At 46.8% G+C, this 17,487-nt stretch overlaps 2 protein-coding genes across 6 annotated transcripts in view; one reads left to right on the forward strand and one right to left on the reverse strand.

Moving 5' to 3' along the window:
- Positions 1 to 3,649: 3,649 nt before the first annotated feature.
- On the reverse strand, positions 3,650 to 10,507 carry LOC142931189 (ER degradation-enhancing alpha-mannosidase-like protein 3). The gene is made up of 5 exons (XM_076074824.1): positions 10,157 to 10,507; positions 8,627 to 8,672; positions 7,175 to 7,275; positions 6,678 to 6,717; positions 3,650 to 4,360 (listed from the first exon to the last, which is right to left on the reverse strand). Exons 1-5 carry the CDS (start codon positions 10,273 to 10,275, stop codon positions 4,244 to 4,246), a joined length of 423 nt encoding a protein of 140 aa, XP_075930939.1. The 5' UTR covers positions 10,276 to 10,507; the 3' UTR covers positions 3,650 to 4,243.
- The window catches only part of SWT1 (SWT1 RNA endoribonuclease homolog), a 32,372-nt gene continuing 19,209 nt past the window's right edge, over positions 4,325 to 17,487 (forward strand). The window contains exons 1-4 of one of the 5 annotated variants that reach the window (XM_032973143.2): positions 4,325 to 4,413; positions 6,137 to 6,206; positions 6,367 to 6,472; positions 15,484 to 15,513. In XM_032973143.2, coding sequence (XP_032829034.2) covers positions 15,485 to 15,513 — 29 coding nt within the window. In that variant the 5' untranslated portion in view covers positions 4,325 to 4,413; positions 6,137 to 6,206; positions 6,367 to 6,472; position 15,484. Of the gene's footprint in view, positions 4,414 to 6,136; positions 6,207 to 6,366; positions 6,473 to 10,677; positions 10,972 to 11,160; positions 11,288 to 15,453; positions 15,514 to 17,487 lie in introns of those variants that run through there. The other 4 variants (XM_076074822.1, XM_076074821.1, XM_076074820.1 and 1 more) reach the window with 4 other exon arrangements.

Here is a 17,487-nt window from a genome sequence, read left to right on the forward strand (position 1 = left end):
CATCCCAAACGAATGTCTCACTCGCGGGAATGACGTCACCGCGAACGGAGACGCTCGTTTGCATGGCAGTGACGTCACCACGAGCCGAGAAGCTCGTTTGCATGGCAGTGACCTCTCCGCGACCTGAGAAGGTAATTTGCATGGCATTGACGTCACCGCGTGCAGAGACGATCATTTGAATGGCCGTGACGTCATTGCGGGTTGAGAAGCTCTTTTGTATTTTCGTAACGTCAGAGCGAGCGAAGAAAGCTCGTTTGCATGATCGTGACGTCGCCGCGCGAGCCGAGAAGCTCGTTGCATGACCGTGACGTCATCGCGAGCGGAGAAGCTCATTTGAATGGCCGTGACGTCATCGCGAGTGGAGTAGCTCATGTGCATTGCCGTGACGTCATCGCGGGGCCGCCGAGAGGGGGGGTAACAAGGCTTATGGAACGACTTCGATTTCGGGTGATCGCCTTGAACGTTGAAATTTCCGTCGTCGTCATTCGTGCGATTCGACGTTAAAATTGTGCCACTTTGCGGCGCGTCAGAGCGTGTCGCGGTTTTTAACGCTAAGCTCGCCGGCCGTTGTTTGGGGTTGCAGCCGTTGAGTCAACGAAGCGCCATATTCTTGGTTCTTTCGGTAGTCACGTGGAAACAGAAACAGTAAGATAACAAAAATATAAAACAATAAAATTGTATTGTTTTATATTTTTTATTGTTTAAAATTGTATTGCTTTATATTTTTTATGATTTTGTCGTTTCCCCTTCTGCGTGGCGGTGACTTTACCCGAAAGGACCAAGAATATGAATCCCTGCAGTCACGAAAGCTTTAAATCAAAACGTGTCGCCGCTTCGACAGCGAGGCGGTGCCACAGATCGCTTCAGTCGACGGGGTGGGGGGTGGCTGGGACGGCGCCACGTGGCTTCAGGGACGGGTGACAGCGACAGAGAGGGGGGTAGGGAGGGTGTAACAGGCGTCTGGGACAATCTCCCCCACGAGATATCAGGATCTCTCTCTCATCGAGTGTGTGGGCATTTAACACGAAAAAAAATTAAAAAATAAACCCGTTTAGTCGCTACGGCTTGTTAAACTTTTAGTGTGATTTAGTAAAGGGATTACAATTTAATCGCGTTTGTGCTGAGCTGTCTGCAGCTGCTGATGTGACCTGCACAGCGCTTTTGAGATCCTATATGAAAAGCAATGTATATGGAAGTATTATTATTATCGCTGTACTTAGGGATTATACGAAAGGGCTATGGGGCCGTCCATAAATGACGTCACGCACCTAGGGGGGGAGGGGGTCAGACATTTGTGACGAGAGGGGGAGGTTTGAGAAATGTGACGTCACATCAAAATGCGCTACTTTAAATAAATATTTAACTAAATATTATTTTTATAACAACACTAATTTTGATAAACTTTCACTATTAGCTATTTGATTATTAAAATTTAATAAAGTCACCGTTTATTTATTCCATGAAGGAGCATTTTGCTTCTCCATGGGAGAATGGAGAAGCATACATTTTGTAAAATTTTGGAATGATTGTTTTTAAAGTTTTTTATTTTAATAATTCTACCAGGGCTTTTCATTCTGTGGAATGAATGTGTGATTGTTATAATTATACTCTCCATTTTGTTCGTTCTACGAAGTTTCAAATATTTTTTATAGTTAGAATTACTTTTAATATTTTATAATTATAAGATAATTTCAATATAATATTCTGAACATCTGCAGTTTTAGTTAGACGTTGAATATTTTCAAGTGAATTTTATGCTAAATTTCAGCTTTCCAACGCCACCTTGTTAATACGTATTAAGTAGCCAACCTTCCAAGAGGTGCGAGGGAAGCACAACAAACTAAACGCAAAAATAAGTTCTGAAGAAATGAGTCTTCAATCTAAATTTAAAAGTGCATAGCTACAGCGGCTTCCTAACATCGGAAGAGCGTTCCAGATGGCCGCAGAAGGGCATCTGGAAGCGTGCGATCCGGTGACCAGCTTAAATCGACGGCCACTAATGCGAGGATGACCAGAGTTTGTATGATGGTTTACGTTGGGAAGACCGACACTTTTAACGCACCACACCCAACATTATTATAATCTGGCATGTATGGTGGTCACCCAACCGACTGCTCAGAGCCCGATGAAGATTCTTGATGGCCCTAGGCCTTCAGTGGTAACTCTCCAGAGTTGGGGCCGCTGCTGCCCCATGTCACGGGCTACCGCCGCTCTCACTCCGCTTGCTTCACGCGGTACTTCGTCCGGCCGCTGGACAGATCGGCCAACCATAGGACAACAAAGCCACCTTGTCTTCCCTTGCACTGCACGCTATTGAGAATGAGGTTGTGCGGGAAAAACACCACCTGAAGATGTTTACGTGATAATTTTGCTATGAAAAAAAACGCGCAAAGTGCATCTCCGGTGTTAATTTATTTCCCGCCTTAAGAAAAAAAAAACAATTGGCATGACTCTGTCTCTTGGCATGCACAGTGCGCCTATTCCTTGCTGTAAAAATATATTTGTTCAAGAAGACAGCTTGGTCATATTTTTGTATCGTGCAAGCAATAAAAAAAATACGCGGTCAATTGTTTTCCGCAGGCCCTTTAGTTTTCATAGGCCCGAGGCGCAGGTGCCCGCTGTAGCCCATTGGATGATGCGGCACTGCGACCGCTCTCCAGGCTCGAGACAGGCGGCCGCAAGAAGCGCATCTGAAAGCGCGCGATGCGGTAAACCGACTCTGTTTAACACGTAGGCTTTCGCGACCAATATTATTCATAATAAAGGTTTTTGGGTTAGATCGCGTTTATTTACTTGCCTCGAGCACATTAAAACCATCCTTTTGGTTTAGATATGTGGATGACACTTTGGTTGTCTGGCCACATGGTAAAGATACACTTAATGATTTTCTAAATCATCTCAATGCACAAAACCCGGCCATCCAGTTCACCATGGAAATGGAGGTGAATAACACACTCCCATTCCTAGATATTTTGCTTGGACATGGCCTAAACGGTAAAATAACACAGCGTTTACAGAACGCAAACGCACACTGATGCCTATCTGAATGCAGAATCACATCATCATCCAGCTCAGAAATCCTCTCTTATCAAGACGCTCATACATCGGGCTAAAACAGTGTCAGATGGTGAGAGTCTAGTGAGAGAGATTAAGCACGTTAAAGACGCACTACGACAGAATGGCTACAATAATGCTCAAATTAACAGAGCACTGAATGCCAAATCACGATCGCAAAGCAATACTGCTGAAAGCGACCAGATTGTTAAAACAATAAAAATTCCATATATCTCAGGAGTAACTGACAAATTAGCCGGTGTTTTGCAAAAGCAAAACATTACAGTAAGATTTGGTACAGTACACAAAATTCAAAAACTAGTATCTTGCACTAAAGACGCATTACCTAAATTATCAACAGAAGGTGTATATCGGATTAATTGTTTATGTGGCAGCTGCTACATTGGGCAGACGGGACGTAACATCAGTGTAAGACTAAAAGAACATCAGAGAAATATTAAATTATCTCAAACACAACTGTCGGCAGTGGCAGAACATGCTTGTCAACAAGGACACTCAATTGATTTTGACAATGTTGCAGTGGTGTGTAAAACTAATTATTACTGGCAAAGACTAATTAGAGAATCCATTGAAATTGAGAGGAACAAGAATAACTTTAATCGCTCTGACAGCCACAGGCTTAGTGCGGCCTGGAAGCGTATTATTAAATAATACACATTACATTTTGATTAAAGAATTACTAATCTACAACTCATTACTAATCATAACCAATGACTGATTACTAATCGATTATATAATTACAATACCCCCCCCTCCGCCTCTAATCACTGCACCTGATATGAGTTAAGTGATGACATCACCCTGCTGATCTATATAAAACCGGGAGCAAGCGAGGGCTTTACCATTCTGGCGAATTGCCTGATGATGCTGGATGTATTTACCAGCGAAACGTCGTACTCAAACTGTAAATGTTGCGGATTCACTCTTCAACACACCGGTGGGCTAAAGTAGTGAATTATTTGTTTTTTGTCAACGTGACACTTTTTTTGCTGATTGGCCGTGTCGGGTGGTGGAGGGTTACGACACATTTATAAATAAACGCGATCTAACCCAAAAACCTTTCTTATGAATAAACCGACTCTGTTCGACGGCCGGAATGGTGGCAACGGCGATGGAACGGCGACAACTGAGACGGCGACGATTTTGCAAGATGCCGTCGGGACGACGCTCACCCCAGCGCCCGTATGTTCGCCTCGAAGACGGACACGACGATATCGCTGTCCAGACGCACGGTGCTGAGCACCTTGCGCACGGCTCTGTCGAACTCCTCCAGCCGATCCAGCACCTGCGGAGACGCCGCCGCCACCGCCGGCGGCGCCACCACCACACGGACACGCGGTCAGTCAGCCGAGCCTCCGGTTGTACGTACACGTGCGTTCATAATACACGTGTACGTACAAACTGTACACGTGTGTGTACGTTGAACGTCTTTCGCACCGTACGTAGCCAACCGTGCTAATCGGAGGTGCGGGATGACAAAAAATTATGGGTCTCTGTGTGAGTCTATGGGTCTCTGTGTTAGGCTATGGGTCTCTGTGTTAGTCTATGGGTCTTTGTGTTAGTCTATGGGTCTTTGTGTTAGTCTATGGGTCTCTGTGTGAGTCTATGGGTCTCTGTGTGAGTCTATGGGTCTCTGTGTTAGTCTATGGGTCTCTCTGTGAGTCTATGGGTCTCTGTGTTAGTCTGTGGGTCTCTCTGTGAGTCTATGGGTCTCTGTGTTAGTCTATGGGTCTCTGTGTTAGTCTATGGGTCTTTGTGTGAGTCTATGGGTCTCTCTGTGAGTCTATGGGTCTCTGTGTGAGTCTATGGGTCTCTGTGTGAGTCTATGGGTCTCTGTGTAAGTCTATGGGTCTCTGTGTTAGTCGATGGGTCTTTGTGTGAAACTATGTATGTTGAACTTCTTTCGCACCGTACGTCGCTAACCGTCCGAATCGGAGGTGCGGGGGAAGGACAACAATCTAAACACAAAAAGCAGTTTTAAAGGACTGAGTTTTCAATCTAGATTTAAAGTATGTAAGTTCTCACCAGGTATGCCGTAGCACCACAGCGGTCGGCGACCTGTGGCTCCGGAGCCGCATGCGGTGGCTCCTTAGGGACCGCAATTCGAAATAAATGTCTCTTCTTGTTACTTTGGTTGCCGACCCGTGACCACGGGAGTCCAGTTTACCATGGGAGTCCAGTTTACCACGGGAGTCCAGTTTACCGTGGGAGTCCAGTTTACCATTGGAGCCCAGTTTACCGTGAGAGTCCAGTTTACCATGGGAGTCCAGTTTACCACTGGAGTCCAGTTTACCATGGGAGTCCAGTTTACCATGGGAGTCCAGTTTACCATGGGAGTCTAGTTTACCATGCGAATCCAGTTTACCATGGGAGTCCAGTTTACCATGGAAATCCAATTTACCATGTAAATCCAGTTTACCGTGGGAGTTCAGTTTACCGTGGGAGTTCAGTTTACCACGGAAGTCCAGTTTACCATGGAAGTCCAGTTTACCATGGGAGTCCAGTTTACCATGGGAGTCCAGTTCACCATGGAAGTCCAGTTCACCATGGAAGTCCAGTTTACCATGGAAGTCCAGTTTACCATGGGAGTCCAGTTCACCATGGAAGTCCAGTTCACCATGGAAGTCCAGTTTACCATGGAACTCCAGTTTACCATGGAAGTTCAGTTCACCATGGAAGCCCAGTTTACCATGGGCAGGGGTCGGCAAACCTGCGGCTCCGTATCCGCATGCGGCTCATTAAGGACTGCTGCTTCGTGACAGTTATTTATTAAGGACCCACCGTCTCGTATTCACGACGTGGCATTGCGGCTCTTAAAATGTGTATCTTCTTTTTTTTACCGAATTCGAAAAGAATGGCTCTTTTTGTTGCTTTAGTTGCCGACCCACTGCCCTAGCAGGCCGCTGGTAGACTCAGGGTGGGTGCCACGTGCAGTGTCGCCATCTCACCACCCCCCGTAGCTTCCTGGAGACCCAGAATGCCACGTGGGGGGCGCCCCCCCCCCCCTTATTAATAATTAAAACATTCGCAACTTTTATAATGTGCCGATTCGCTCTCGAAGAGAGAAGACGACCCGGAGCTCAGAGGCGCGAGGAGGAACCGCGGACGAGCGGGAGCGCAGCAGCCACTCGGTGAGCCGGCGCTCCCACCAATCGCCCCAAGCTCCGCGATCCTCTGTGTGTATTTTCACAATGTCGTCGGCCAATTAACGGGTGCTAATCGTGGGAGGAAACCGGAGCACTCGGGAGGAAACACACGCGCGCGAAGGTGCAAACACTCTATTCTCTACAGGTGGAGGTCCACGTTCTTTTTTGTTGTTGTAACGCCTTCCTCTGGCGAGCCGGGGTACGACGGACACCTCCCTCGACGCTCGTGGCAAGCGGGAGTTTCACAACATGTGAGTGATGCACCAACTCCTCGCCGCCTCCACATCGCTAAAGAATTGCAGGTCGCGTCGCCGCCAACGCCGCCTGACCACTGTGAGGCCTTCTTTTGTGCGAGGCCCTGGGCAATTCCCTCCATCCCGGGGTGGCCCTAGGCACGTGACGACTAGGTAAAGGGTTCAATGGCAGATGCAGGCTGTCAGTCACTCACTCACTCACCACCAGCGTGTCCAGGGAGTCGATGAGAGTCAGAGAGAATCTGGCGGGATTTCGCGGGGCGGTCGGTCAGCGTTAAAACGAGAGAGGAACACACGCGTTTGTAACGACCGGCACAGATGAGGTGGTCATGTTAACTCCCTCGCCTGGTATACATGAGGTCGTGGGTTCGATCCCGATCCTGATGCCTGTAAATTTGGAGTTTGCGGTGTCTCTCTCCCCATGGTCGCGTGGATTTTTCTCCCCGGGTCCTCCATTTTTTTCCCCTCCACATTTAGAATCAAAGTGCGTTCTTAGAATATTTGGCCACTATAAATTTCCACATAACGATACGCCACTTCGTTGAGCTATCATTTGTGACGGCCAGGTCGCTTCTGAAAAAAGAGCTACATAGCTCAGTGGGCCCTTACACGGTAAAATAAAAAAAAGCAGTTCATAGTTTAAATGAGGACCTGGCTCTGTCTTCACAAGGGAAGCTACAGCGGGAGTGATCGTCTCACCGTCCGAGTGCGTCGTCAGCGTCCCCGCGGCTCGGCTCACGCTCGCGGTCGCGACCCCGGCAGCTCAGCGGCATGAGCTCGTCATCCGGGAATGCCCGAGTCTACACGACCATCATCATCATCATTGTCGGTGTCGTCATCGTCGGCAACAGTTTGCGCGCATGTAATTCGCTCGAATTGTAAATTATAGAAAAATACCCCATTTTTAAGCATGGCGTTCACACTACGCGTTTTTGCTTCAACGCGGGTTATCTTTTACTTTCTTTTTTTTGCTTAACTCGCACCGGCGCCCGTGACGGACTACTCGCTGCAACGCGAGTCTACCACGTGACGGACTACTTTTCTTAGCGGTGTGGGTGTAACACAGCGTTGTTCGGGGATGCTGGGAGCTGGTACTGTCGTACTTTAGTACAGGTACTGTAGCATGTCGTTTTATTTACTTATAACCATGGCTCTGTCGGGTGCTGTAAGGTTAGAGAGTTTTTTTTACATTCCATCATGCCTTCACGATCTAACCCGAAATAAGCTAATTATGAATCACATATGGATGTGTTGAGTATACAAATCAGTGGTCGTGTCATCTACAGCAGCGTATCTGCAAACTCCAGTTACTATGACTTTTCTCCACCTCTGCCTTTTCACCATTGCCAATCCTATATATTCACTTGAAAATCAAGCAAGGGCTTACTACGTGCACCCCGATGATTGGTAAACACAGAAAGCTGACCCGTGGCTCGTGGCGAGGACTGCAGTTGAGAAACTCTGATCTGTCCTAGAGACAGTCTGGTCCCTTCACCTGATGAAGGCCACTTGTGTTGTGGCCGAAACGTCGTGATTTTTTGTTGTTTTATTTTTTACCTACGTGACTTTACCGAATAGAACCAGAGAATATGGATCCTTGCAGTCACGAAAGCTTTAAATCTAGAATAGGTACTGTAGTATAGAATATGAATCCCTGCAGTCACGAAAGCTTTAAATCGAAATTTAAATCGAAATTTAGGTACTGTAGTATTCATACTGTAGTCCTGATGCGCGCTGTGATACATGACGTGCCTTCCTCTTCCTCAGCCATTGTACCGGCAGCATCTTTGTGTGCGTAGCATCACCTCGCTCCCTTATCTTTTTCACTCGCCGTATCTCTCTCTGTCGGGCACGTTATATTTAAATGAATGACTGCCACGCATAGCACGCTTAACGCGAATTCGCTTCACGCGGCAATTCTCAGGAACGTAACCCCCCCCCCCCCCCCGCGTTAAGCGGGGACTTTGCAGTAGTCTATTCTGATAGCCAAGATTCGATGCACATCGTACGTTAGGCATAATCGATTTTCACGGATGAATCGCTAAAAGCCGATTCATTATCGGCACAGCTGACGAGCGACCGTGTCATCGACTGAAGCGCGTCTGGAGTTAGTTGCATCGGAATCCAAAGCCTTCAGCAGGAGCCACTTACCATGTAGCTCCCGTATGCGTGGTCAAACATCTCCAACACCTGCTCCCTGCAGCCACCACGGGTACCAGGTGGGAAATCGTCATCATCATCATCGTCGTCATCGTCAACATCATCGTCATCATCATCTTAATAATCATCGTCATCATCATCGTCAACATCATCATTATCATCATCATCGTCGTCGTCATGATTGTCGTCATTGTCGTCATCGTCGTCATCATCATCGTCAACATCATCATTATCATCGTCGTTATCATTATCGTCGTCATCATTATCATCATCATCGCCTGGCGGTGGTGGCTATGCACGTGGCCTGTAATCCAGCACTGTGGGCGTCAAGGGGTGCCGTAACCCTGGCTTACCAGAAGGCTACGTGCTATGAAGAATGCCCAACTGTTGCACCCCCACGCACAACGGCTGTGGTTGCTGAAATGCTGGACAGCTCCCAACCCCCCTGTGCCGCGAACGATATTCCGTGGAGTTCATACGAGCGTGGGTGTAAACTTCGCTAAATTGTCATAACTTCCATTCTTAATTGACAATCGTATATACAGTACTACAAAACTAAATATATTCGTCAGTTACCCTGCCTTAAGAGAAAAAAGTATAAAGAATAAACGACGTTTCAGGCAATGGCCATTCTTCATAGCACGTAGCATATAAATACTATATACGGGCATCGTGTAACCCATGTCAGACAACGGGAAGGGGAGTCACGGTTGTAATTAATGGAAGCGGAAGAAACGTGGGAAAGGAAGAGAGGAGAGAAAGAACGGGAATTGAGAGGAAAAGGATGGCAAAAGTAACCAGAGCAGAGGGATCAGGAGAGATGAGGATGGGGAGGAGGAGGATCGGGGCGTTGACGTTGCTGCTGCTGCACGGTGGAGGAGCGGCGTCTGTTTACAGAGTGGGCGGCGACGGGGAGAGGGGCGGGGTTCAGAGTGGGGGTGGCAACACAGAAGGCACGTGGTTTACAGGAGGCTTGAGCTGATTTTGGAGGGATACAGGGGTGGCCCAAAAGTCAGGACACATTCGGGTTACTTAATTACTTTTAACACTGGAATTACAGCATTTAATTGTTTATTCTTTAAGTTAATATTTGATCTCTTATTCATAATAATTGAATTGTCTCCTTCCTTTTTTGAATAGTTACAAAATGAAAAGAAAATTGACAGACCATAATTGATGTTCAAAGATTACACCTGTAATTCTAAACATTAACTTCAAAAGATAATTCATGCATCATGCTTTAATGTTCATGGAAGTCAGCTGGAACATTCGTTAAAAATAAACGAAATAACCCAACGCGCTTTGTTAATATAACATAACCCTGTGTGACCTGGCGTCTGGGCCACCCTGTACGAGATGAGAGGGGAGCGGATTCAGGGTCGGGGTGACCGCGCAGATAAGTCACGAAGCTCCGGCTGATTTCAGAGCGCCAGAGCTTAGTGGTGACCATTCCACATTACCGCGACGGGGCCAAGTACATCCGCCTCGAGTGACCGCGCGTCGCGTGAACCTGTCGCGCACCGTAGACGTGATTTCTCCTCCGCGGAGAGCGTGCTGCTGCTGTCTGAATCGAGGGTCATCACCCCCGGTATGATGATGAGTATGATGGTGGCGGTGGTGATGATGGTGGTGGTCATCATGGCAGGATTCAATTGAAGCCACGTTATTATTTTGTGATCGAGTCTCCGTTTTTTTTTTGCTGTTTCGCCGAGCCGCCGCTGCTATTAGAGGCGTATGTATTGCATTGGCCGTACGTTAATAAAGAAAGATACAAACGTTTAGAAAATCGCGAGCGTTATATAAAAATTTGCCATCCGCTTCAACGCGTCACTGCAAATCGTTAATGAGCGGCGAGCCGCTTTACCAAACGCGTTTGTGAAATCACGTGACCCCCTCCGACCGCTCGGTACCCGTAGACATGATTCCACCCAAAGGTTATTCGATCATATTTTGATTTAAAGTTTTCGTGACTGCAGGGATTCATATTCTTGGTTCTTTCGGTAAAGTCACGTAGAAGGGAAACAATAAAATATTAAAATATAAAACAATAAAATTCTCACAAACGTTATTCGATCATTTCGGGATACGGGACCACATTGAGCAGCGGTGCACAATAAATAAAATAAACTCAACGCGTTTGTATATCATTACGCTGCGTATGGGCTTTAAAAAAGTTCATGTTAACAAATGATGGTGTTTCGACGTCATCCCAAACGAATGTCTCACTCGCGGGAATGACGTCACCGCGAACGGAGACGCTCGTTTGCATGGCAGTGACGTCACCACGAGCCGAGAAGCTCGTTTGCATGGCAGTGACCTCTCCGCGACCTGAGAAGGTAATTTGCATGGCATTGACGTCACCGCGTGCAGAGACGATCATTTGAATGGCCGTGACGTCATTGCGGGTTGAGAAGCTCTTTTGTATTTTCGTAACGTCAGAGCGAGCGAAGAAAGCTCGTTTGCATGATCGTGACGTCGCCGCGCGAGCCGAGAAGCTCGTTGCATGACCGTGACGTCATCGCGAGCGGAGAAGCTCATTTGAATGGCCGTGACGTCATCGCGAGTGGAGTAGCTCATGTGCATTGCCGTGACGTCATCGCGGGGCCGCCGAGAGGGGGGGTAACAAGGCTTATGGAACGACTTCGATTTCGGGTGATCGCCTTGAACGTTGAAATTTCCGTCGTCGTCATTCGTGCGATTCGACGTTAAAATTGTGCCACTTTGCGGCGCGTCAGAGCGTGTCGCGGTTTTTAACGCTAAGCTCGCCGGCCGTTGTTTGGGGTTGCAGCCGTTGAGTCAACGAAGCGCCATATTCTTGGTTCTTTCGGTAGTCACGTGGAAACAGAAACAGTAAGATAACAAAAATATAAAACAATAAAATTGTATTGTTTTATATTTTTTATTGTTTAAAATTGTATTGCTTTATATTTTTTATGATTTTGTCGTTTCCCCTTCTGCGTGGCGGTGACTTTACCCGAAAGGACCAAGAATATGAATCCCTGCAGTCACGAAAGCTTTAAATCAAAACGTGTCGCCGCTTCGACAGCGAGGCGGTGCCACAGATCGCTTCAGTCGACGGGGTGGGGGGTGGCTGGGACGGCGCCACGTGGCTTCAGGGACGGGTGACAGCGACAGAGAGGGGGGTAGGGAGGGTGTAACAGGCGTCTGGGACAATCTCCCCCACGAGATATCAGGATCTCTCTCTCATCGAGTGTGTGGGCATTTAACACGAAAAAAAATTAAAAAATAAACCCGTTTAGTCGCTACGGCTTGTTAAACTTTTAGTGTGATTTAGTAAAGGGATTACAATTTAATCGCGTTTGTGCTGAGCTGTCTGCAGCTGCTGATGTGACCTGCACAGCGCTTTTGAGATCCTATATGAAAAGCAATGTATATGGAAGTATTATTATTATCGCTGTACTTAGGGATTATACGAAAGGGCTATGGGGCCGTCCATAAATGACGTCACGCACCTAGGGGGGGAGGGGGTCAGACATTTGTGACGAGAGGGGGAGGTTTGAGAAATGTGACGTCACATCAAAATGCGCTACTTTAAATAAATATTTAACTAAATATTATTTTTATAACAACACTAATTTTGATAAACTTTCACTATTAGCTATTTGATTATTAAAATTTAATAAAGTCACCGTTTATTTATTCCATGAAGGAGCATTTTGCTTCTCCATGGGAGAATGGAGAAGCATACATTTTGTAAAATTTTGGAATGATTGTTTTTAAAGTTTTTTATTTTAATAATTCTACCAGGGCTTTTCATTCTGTGGAATGAATGTGTGATTGTTATAATTATACTCTCCATTTTGTTCGTTCTACGAAGTTTCAAATATTTTTTATAGTTAGAATTACTTTTAATATTTTATAATTATAAGATAATTTCAATATAATATTCTGAACATCTGCAGTTTTAGTTAGACGTTGAATATTTTCAAGTGAATTTTATGCTAAATTTCAGCTTTCCAACGCCACCTTGTTAATACGTGCTTTCTCCTACAACATCAGAGTGCAGCGCCACATTAAATACGCACAATGACAATAGTTTAAAGCGATTTGAAGCATGTTTTATTTTCAAAATGGAAATATGGTTGGGGGGGGGGGCAGAGCTTTGTGACGTCATATTTGAGGGGGGTCTGACTTTTTGTGACGCCGTGTGACGAGGGGGGGGAGGGTCAAAAATCGGCCAAAATCGCGTTACGTCATTTATGGACGGCCCCTATAGGGGAGGGAAGTGGAAGGGAATAGGCGATGATGAAGAGGTGGTGAGGTTTGGAGAGAGGAACGCTGAGTCTATGGTGCAGTGTTGAGTCTATGGGCAGTGCTGAGTCTGTGGGCAGTGCTGAGTCTATGTGCAGTGCTGAGTCTATGTGCAGTGCTGAGTCTGTGGGCAGTGCTGAGTCTATGGGAAGTGCTGAGTCTATGGTGCAGTGCTGAGTCTATGGGCAGTGTTGAGTCTATGGTGCAGTGCTGAGTCTATGGGCAGTGCTGAGTCTATGGTGCAGTGCTGAGTCTATGGGCAGTGCTGAGTCTATGGTGCAGTGCTGAGTCTATGGACAGTGCTGAGTCTATGTGCAGTGCTGAGTCTATGGACAGTACTGAATCTATGGGCAGTGCTGAGTCTATGGGCAGTGCTGAGTCTATGGTGCAGTGCTGAGTCTATGGGCAGTGTTGAGTCTATGGTGCAGTGCTGAGTCTATGGACAGTGCTGAATCTATGGGCAGTGCTGAGTCTATGGGCAGTGCTGAGTCTATGGTGCAGTGCTGAGTCTATGGTGCAGTGCTGAGTCTATGGTGCAGTGTTGAGTCTATGGTGCAGTGCTGAGTCTATGGGCAGTGCTGAGTCTATGGGGCAGTGCTGAGTCTATGGGCAGTGTTGAGTCTATGGGGCAGTGCTGAGTCTATGGGCAGTGTTGAGTCTATGGGCAGTGCTGAGTCTATGGTGCAGTGCTGAGTCTATGGTGCAGTGCTGAGTCTATGGCGCAGTGCTGAGTCTATGGGCAGTGCTGAGTCTATGGGGCAGTGCTGAGTCTATGGTGCAGTGCCGAGTCTATGGGCAGTGCTGAGTCTATGGGGCAGTGCTGAGTCTATGGGCAGTGTTGAGTCTATGGGGCAGTGCTGAGTCTATGGACAGTGTTGAGTCTATGGGCAGTGCTGAGTCTATGGTGCAGTGCTGAGTCTATGGTGCAGTGCTGAGTCTATGGTGCAGCGCTGCTCAATGCACAGGTGAAATTGATTCCAGTGGAGGGGTTGCAAGGAGGGAGAATGACCGAACACGGGGATTGATGCACAGGGAGAAGGAGCGACAGAGGCAGAGAGAGAACGCAGAGGAGAGGAGGGGACATGGAAGGAGATGAGAGAGGCGAGATGATGATGAATGAGGTGGTGGGGCAGGCCACGGAGAGATGTAGAGACGATGGTCCGGTATCGAAGTCAGTTTGCCCGCCACTCGTGCGTGCAGTTTAAAAGGCTCCCAGTTCACTTGAAAAACAACAACATATGATGTTGCTATTGTTCAACGTCATGGTGAATCGTTCGTTATTTACGATAGTTTAGCGTTTCGCTTGTAAAGGCTGACATGGATTGCGTGTGTTGTTTGCCAAACGGGTCTTCCGACATTTGACGGCATAGCCTCAGGGTGCACCTAGCCTGGCACAAGCGCCGTGGTGACATCCCCGTCACTTAGTGGGTAACAGGATGTTGTTGTCGTCATAATAATCCCATGTATATGGCGTTTTTCATCAAGGATCTCAAGGGTTTATGGTCAAGGGGCCTGGTATGCAGGAGGTCGTGGGTTCAATCCCGACCCTGACACCTGCTGCTGTATATTTGGAGTTTGTGTGTCTCATCATCATCATCACGGTGGCTAGGAGATGTTAACTCCTTCGCCCGGTATACAGGAGGTCGTGAGTTCGATCCCGACCCTGACGCCTGCTGTATATTTGGAGTTTACGTGTCTCTCTCATCATCATCACGGTGGCTATGAGATTTTAACTCCTTCGCCTGGTATACAGGAGGTCGTGAGTTCGATCCCGACCCTGACGCCTGCTGTATATTTGGAGTTTACGTGTTTCTATCTCATCATCATCACGGTGGGTATGAGATGTTAACTCCTTCGCCTGGTATACAGGAGGTCGTGAGTTCGATCCCGACGCTGACGCCTGCTGTATATTTGGAGTTTGTGTGTCTCTCTCTGTGTATTTACTCCGGCTCCTCCGGTTTTCCTCCTCCACATTAAGAAACATCATCACCACGCGTTTCGAGTATTTGGCTGCCGTTATGAATTTCCACGTGATGATGAGATCAGCCACTTGGTCCGGCTGTCATTTGTGATGGCTAGGTTTGCTTCTGAAAAAAACAAACTTCATAGCTCAGTGGGGCCTTACCTGGTAAAATTTTAATTGAATAGATTTTAATTTGTACGTGGGCTGAAGTTTGGGTTTGTCGTTGCATTGACAGCTAAAAGGAGACCTCGGCGAATCTATTGGCTCTTTGTACGTACAGCACAGTAATGGAGTGCCAAGTTGATTGTTATTTGCCTTCATTTCCACAGTTTTAATCTCAAAACACTTATTTTTTTGCAATTGGGCATGATTAATTTTGCAAGTTTTAATAATTATCTGCATGTTATAAGTTTGTGTTTAAAAAAAAATATATTAATGTTCAGCTTGTGCCTGTGGTGTTTATGTCATTTGCTTGGAGAGGCTTTGGCTATTACAACGTTTAAGTGTATATATATAAAAAAGTTAATTAAATTTTACTCTGTCACATTACAAAAGCTGATTTGTTTTTTGTTGTTGCTTGAAGGAATATTTTATGTTTGTCTCTCGATCTTAGCATGGAGACAAGCAAGCTTGGATCTGACAGGTACAGAGTTCCATTTAACCATTTTTGTACAAAAACTATAATTTACAGCCCTTCCTCTATCCACTGTTGGATGAAGGCCTCCGGAAACTTCGGAGATTGTTTGAGCGTTCGGTACTTTGCCACCTCCGCCAGCACAAATTTGAGTGAAGACCGGTTTGTATATCGCTTTTAGCCACTGATGGTATCTGTGGCCGGGTTAAAAGCGCAATGCGCTAACCACTGCACCACCGTACCCCCCCCCCCCTCGCCGCCACCTTGATCATGTGCTGACACTTAAGAGATTCACGTGTGGTGGGGCAATGTGTGGGTACTGCTTCCACGACTTTGCTGGCCAGCATGGAAGAGGAGACCAAATTCCTTTGAGATGGGCTCTCTAAAGCACCCCCCCCCCCCTTCGCTAGTGGAGACTCACCGGCAGTGATATGAGCAAGTAGTGGCAGGGCTCCGCTTTTACTTTTAATACACTGTACAGGGACTACCTCTACTTACGAACATTCGACTTACGAACTTTCGGAGATACGAACAAACCTGGTCCGTACGTCCAGTTGCAGCTGTTCGGACCCAGAGTCGTTAAGTTCAACTGCCGCCCAATAGATGGCGGTGGTGGCATCTACATCTGCAGAACATGAAGAACCAGTGGCTTGTACATCTGCAGGAGATTGTACAACTTTAAAAGCCATTCCCCGTGTTTAGTGTACACGCTGTACAACACGTTTGGAACCTAACTCGTTCGTAAGTAAGGAGTCCCCCCTGTATGCATTAAAGTACTGTAATTTCAAAAACGAATTTTTCCTAAAATTACGAGGCCATTGGTTTTCCATTTTAACAGTCTCAATGTTTTTTTTTTGCTTCTGATCGTTACGTAGTTGGCGTAGCGGCTGTGCATATGCAGTACTCATAAAAAAAAACCACGTACAGATTCATAGTTACAGTATAGAAGCAGACGCACAATTGTGGATTTTTTACACATATATAAAGCGTATAGCCCATTCACAATGGTTGTAGGCCACGGTGGTTAATATCACCATACTTCACCACGCTGGTCAGTGCCGGTTGGTGCAGAGGGTACACTCAGGACCGGTTCAGACAATGACTCTGTGCCGCCACTGATGTCAACCGTGGCCGAGAAGCGGATTTTAGGTCGCCGGGTTCAAAGCGTGCAGTGGCGGTCCAGGATACTGCCAAGCCGCACTGAGGGTCCGTCCATAAATGACGTCACGCACCTGGGGGGGGGGGGTCAGACATTTGTGACGATGTGTGACGAGCGGGGGGGGGGGGTTTGAGAAATTTGACATCGCATCAAAATGCGCAACTTTAAATAAATATAGAATTGTTATAACAACACTAATGGTTATAACAACACTCCTACAACATCAGAGTGCAGCGCCACATTAAATACGCACTACAATGACAATAGTTTAAAGCGATAACGTATGGCGTGGAGAGGCCCTCAACCAGCAGTGGAATGACAGAAGGGATGCCCATGTGCATGTACAGCCCTAGTAGTAGTTACCCCTTTCTCACAGGCGAAAAGCAGAAGTTACGCCATGCTCAATTGAGCAATGAGGTGGCTTTGATATGTCATTTGTCGAAATTCCCACATTCCCATTTTTGGGGAAACTTTGTTTGAAGTGGCGACCATGCTGAACGCAGCACCACAAACGCACACCCAAATGTTAATAAACACTTTAACTTATTTCGCACCGTACGTAGCCAGCCTTGCTAATCGGAGGTGCGGGGGAAGGGCAATAAACTAAACACAAAGAGCACTTATAAAGAAACGAGTTTTCACTTCAGATTTAAAAGTGCATAGCTTCAGTCGCATTCCAGATGGCCGCAGAAGCGCATCTGATGCAATGACCATCTTTGTTCTATTGTTAGCCAAAAGCCGCTGCGAGGATGACCGGAGTTTTTCCATTTGCCTGTGACTGACTTCTTCTTTCCGTCCATAAAACAAATATGCGCAGTGTATTT

The sequence above is a fragment of the Petromyzon marinus genome, chromosome 50 (genome assembly GCF_048934315.1).
Source record: "Petromyzon marinus isolate PM22_M1 ecotype Great Lakes invasive population chromosome 50, UKy_Petmar_22M1.pri1.0, whole genome shotgun sequence".
Taxonomy (NCBI): Eukaryota; Metazoa; Chordata; class Hyperoartia; order Petromyzontiformes; family Petromyzontidae; genus Petromyzon; species Petromyzon marinus.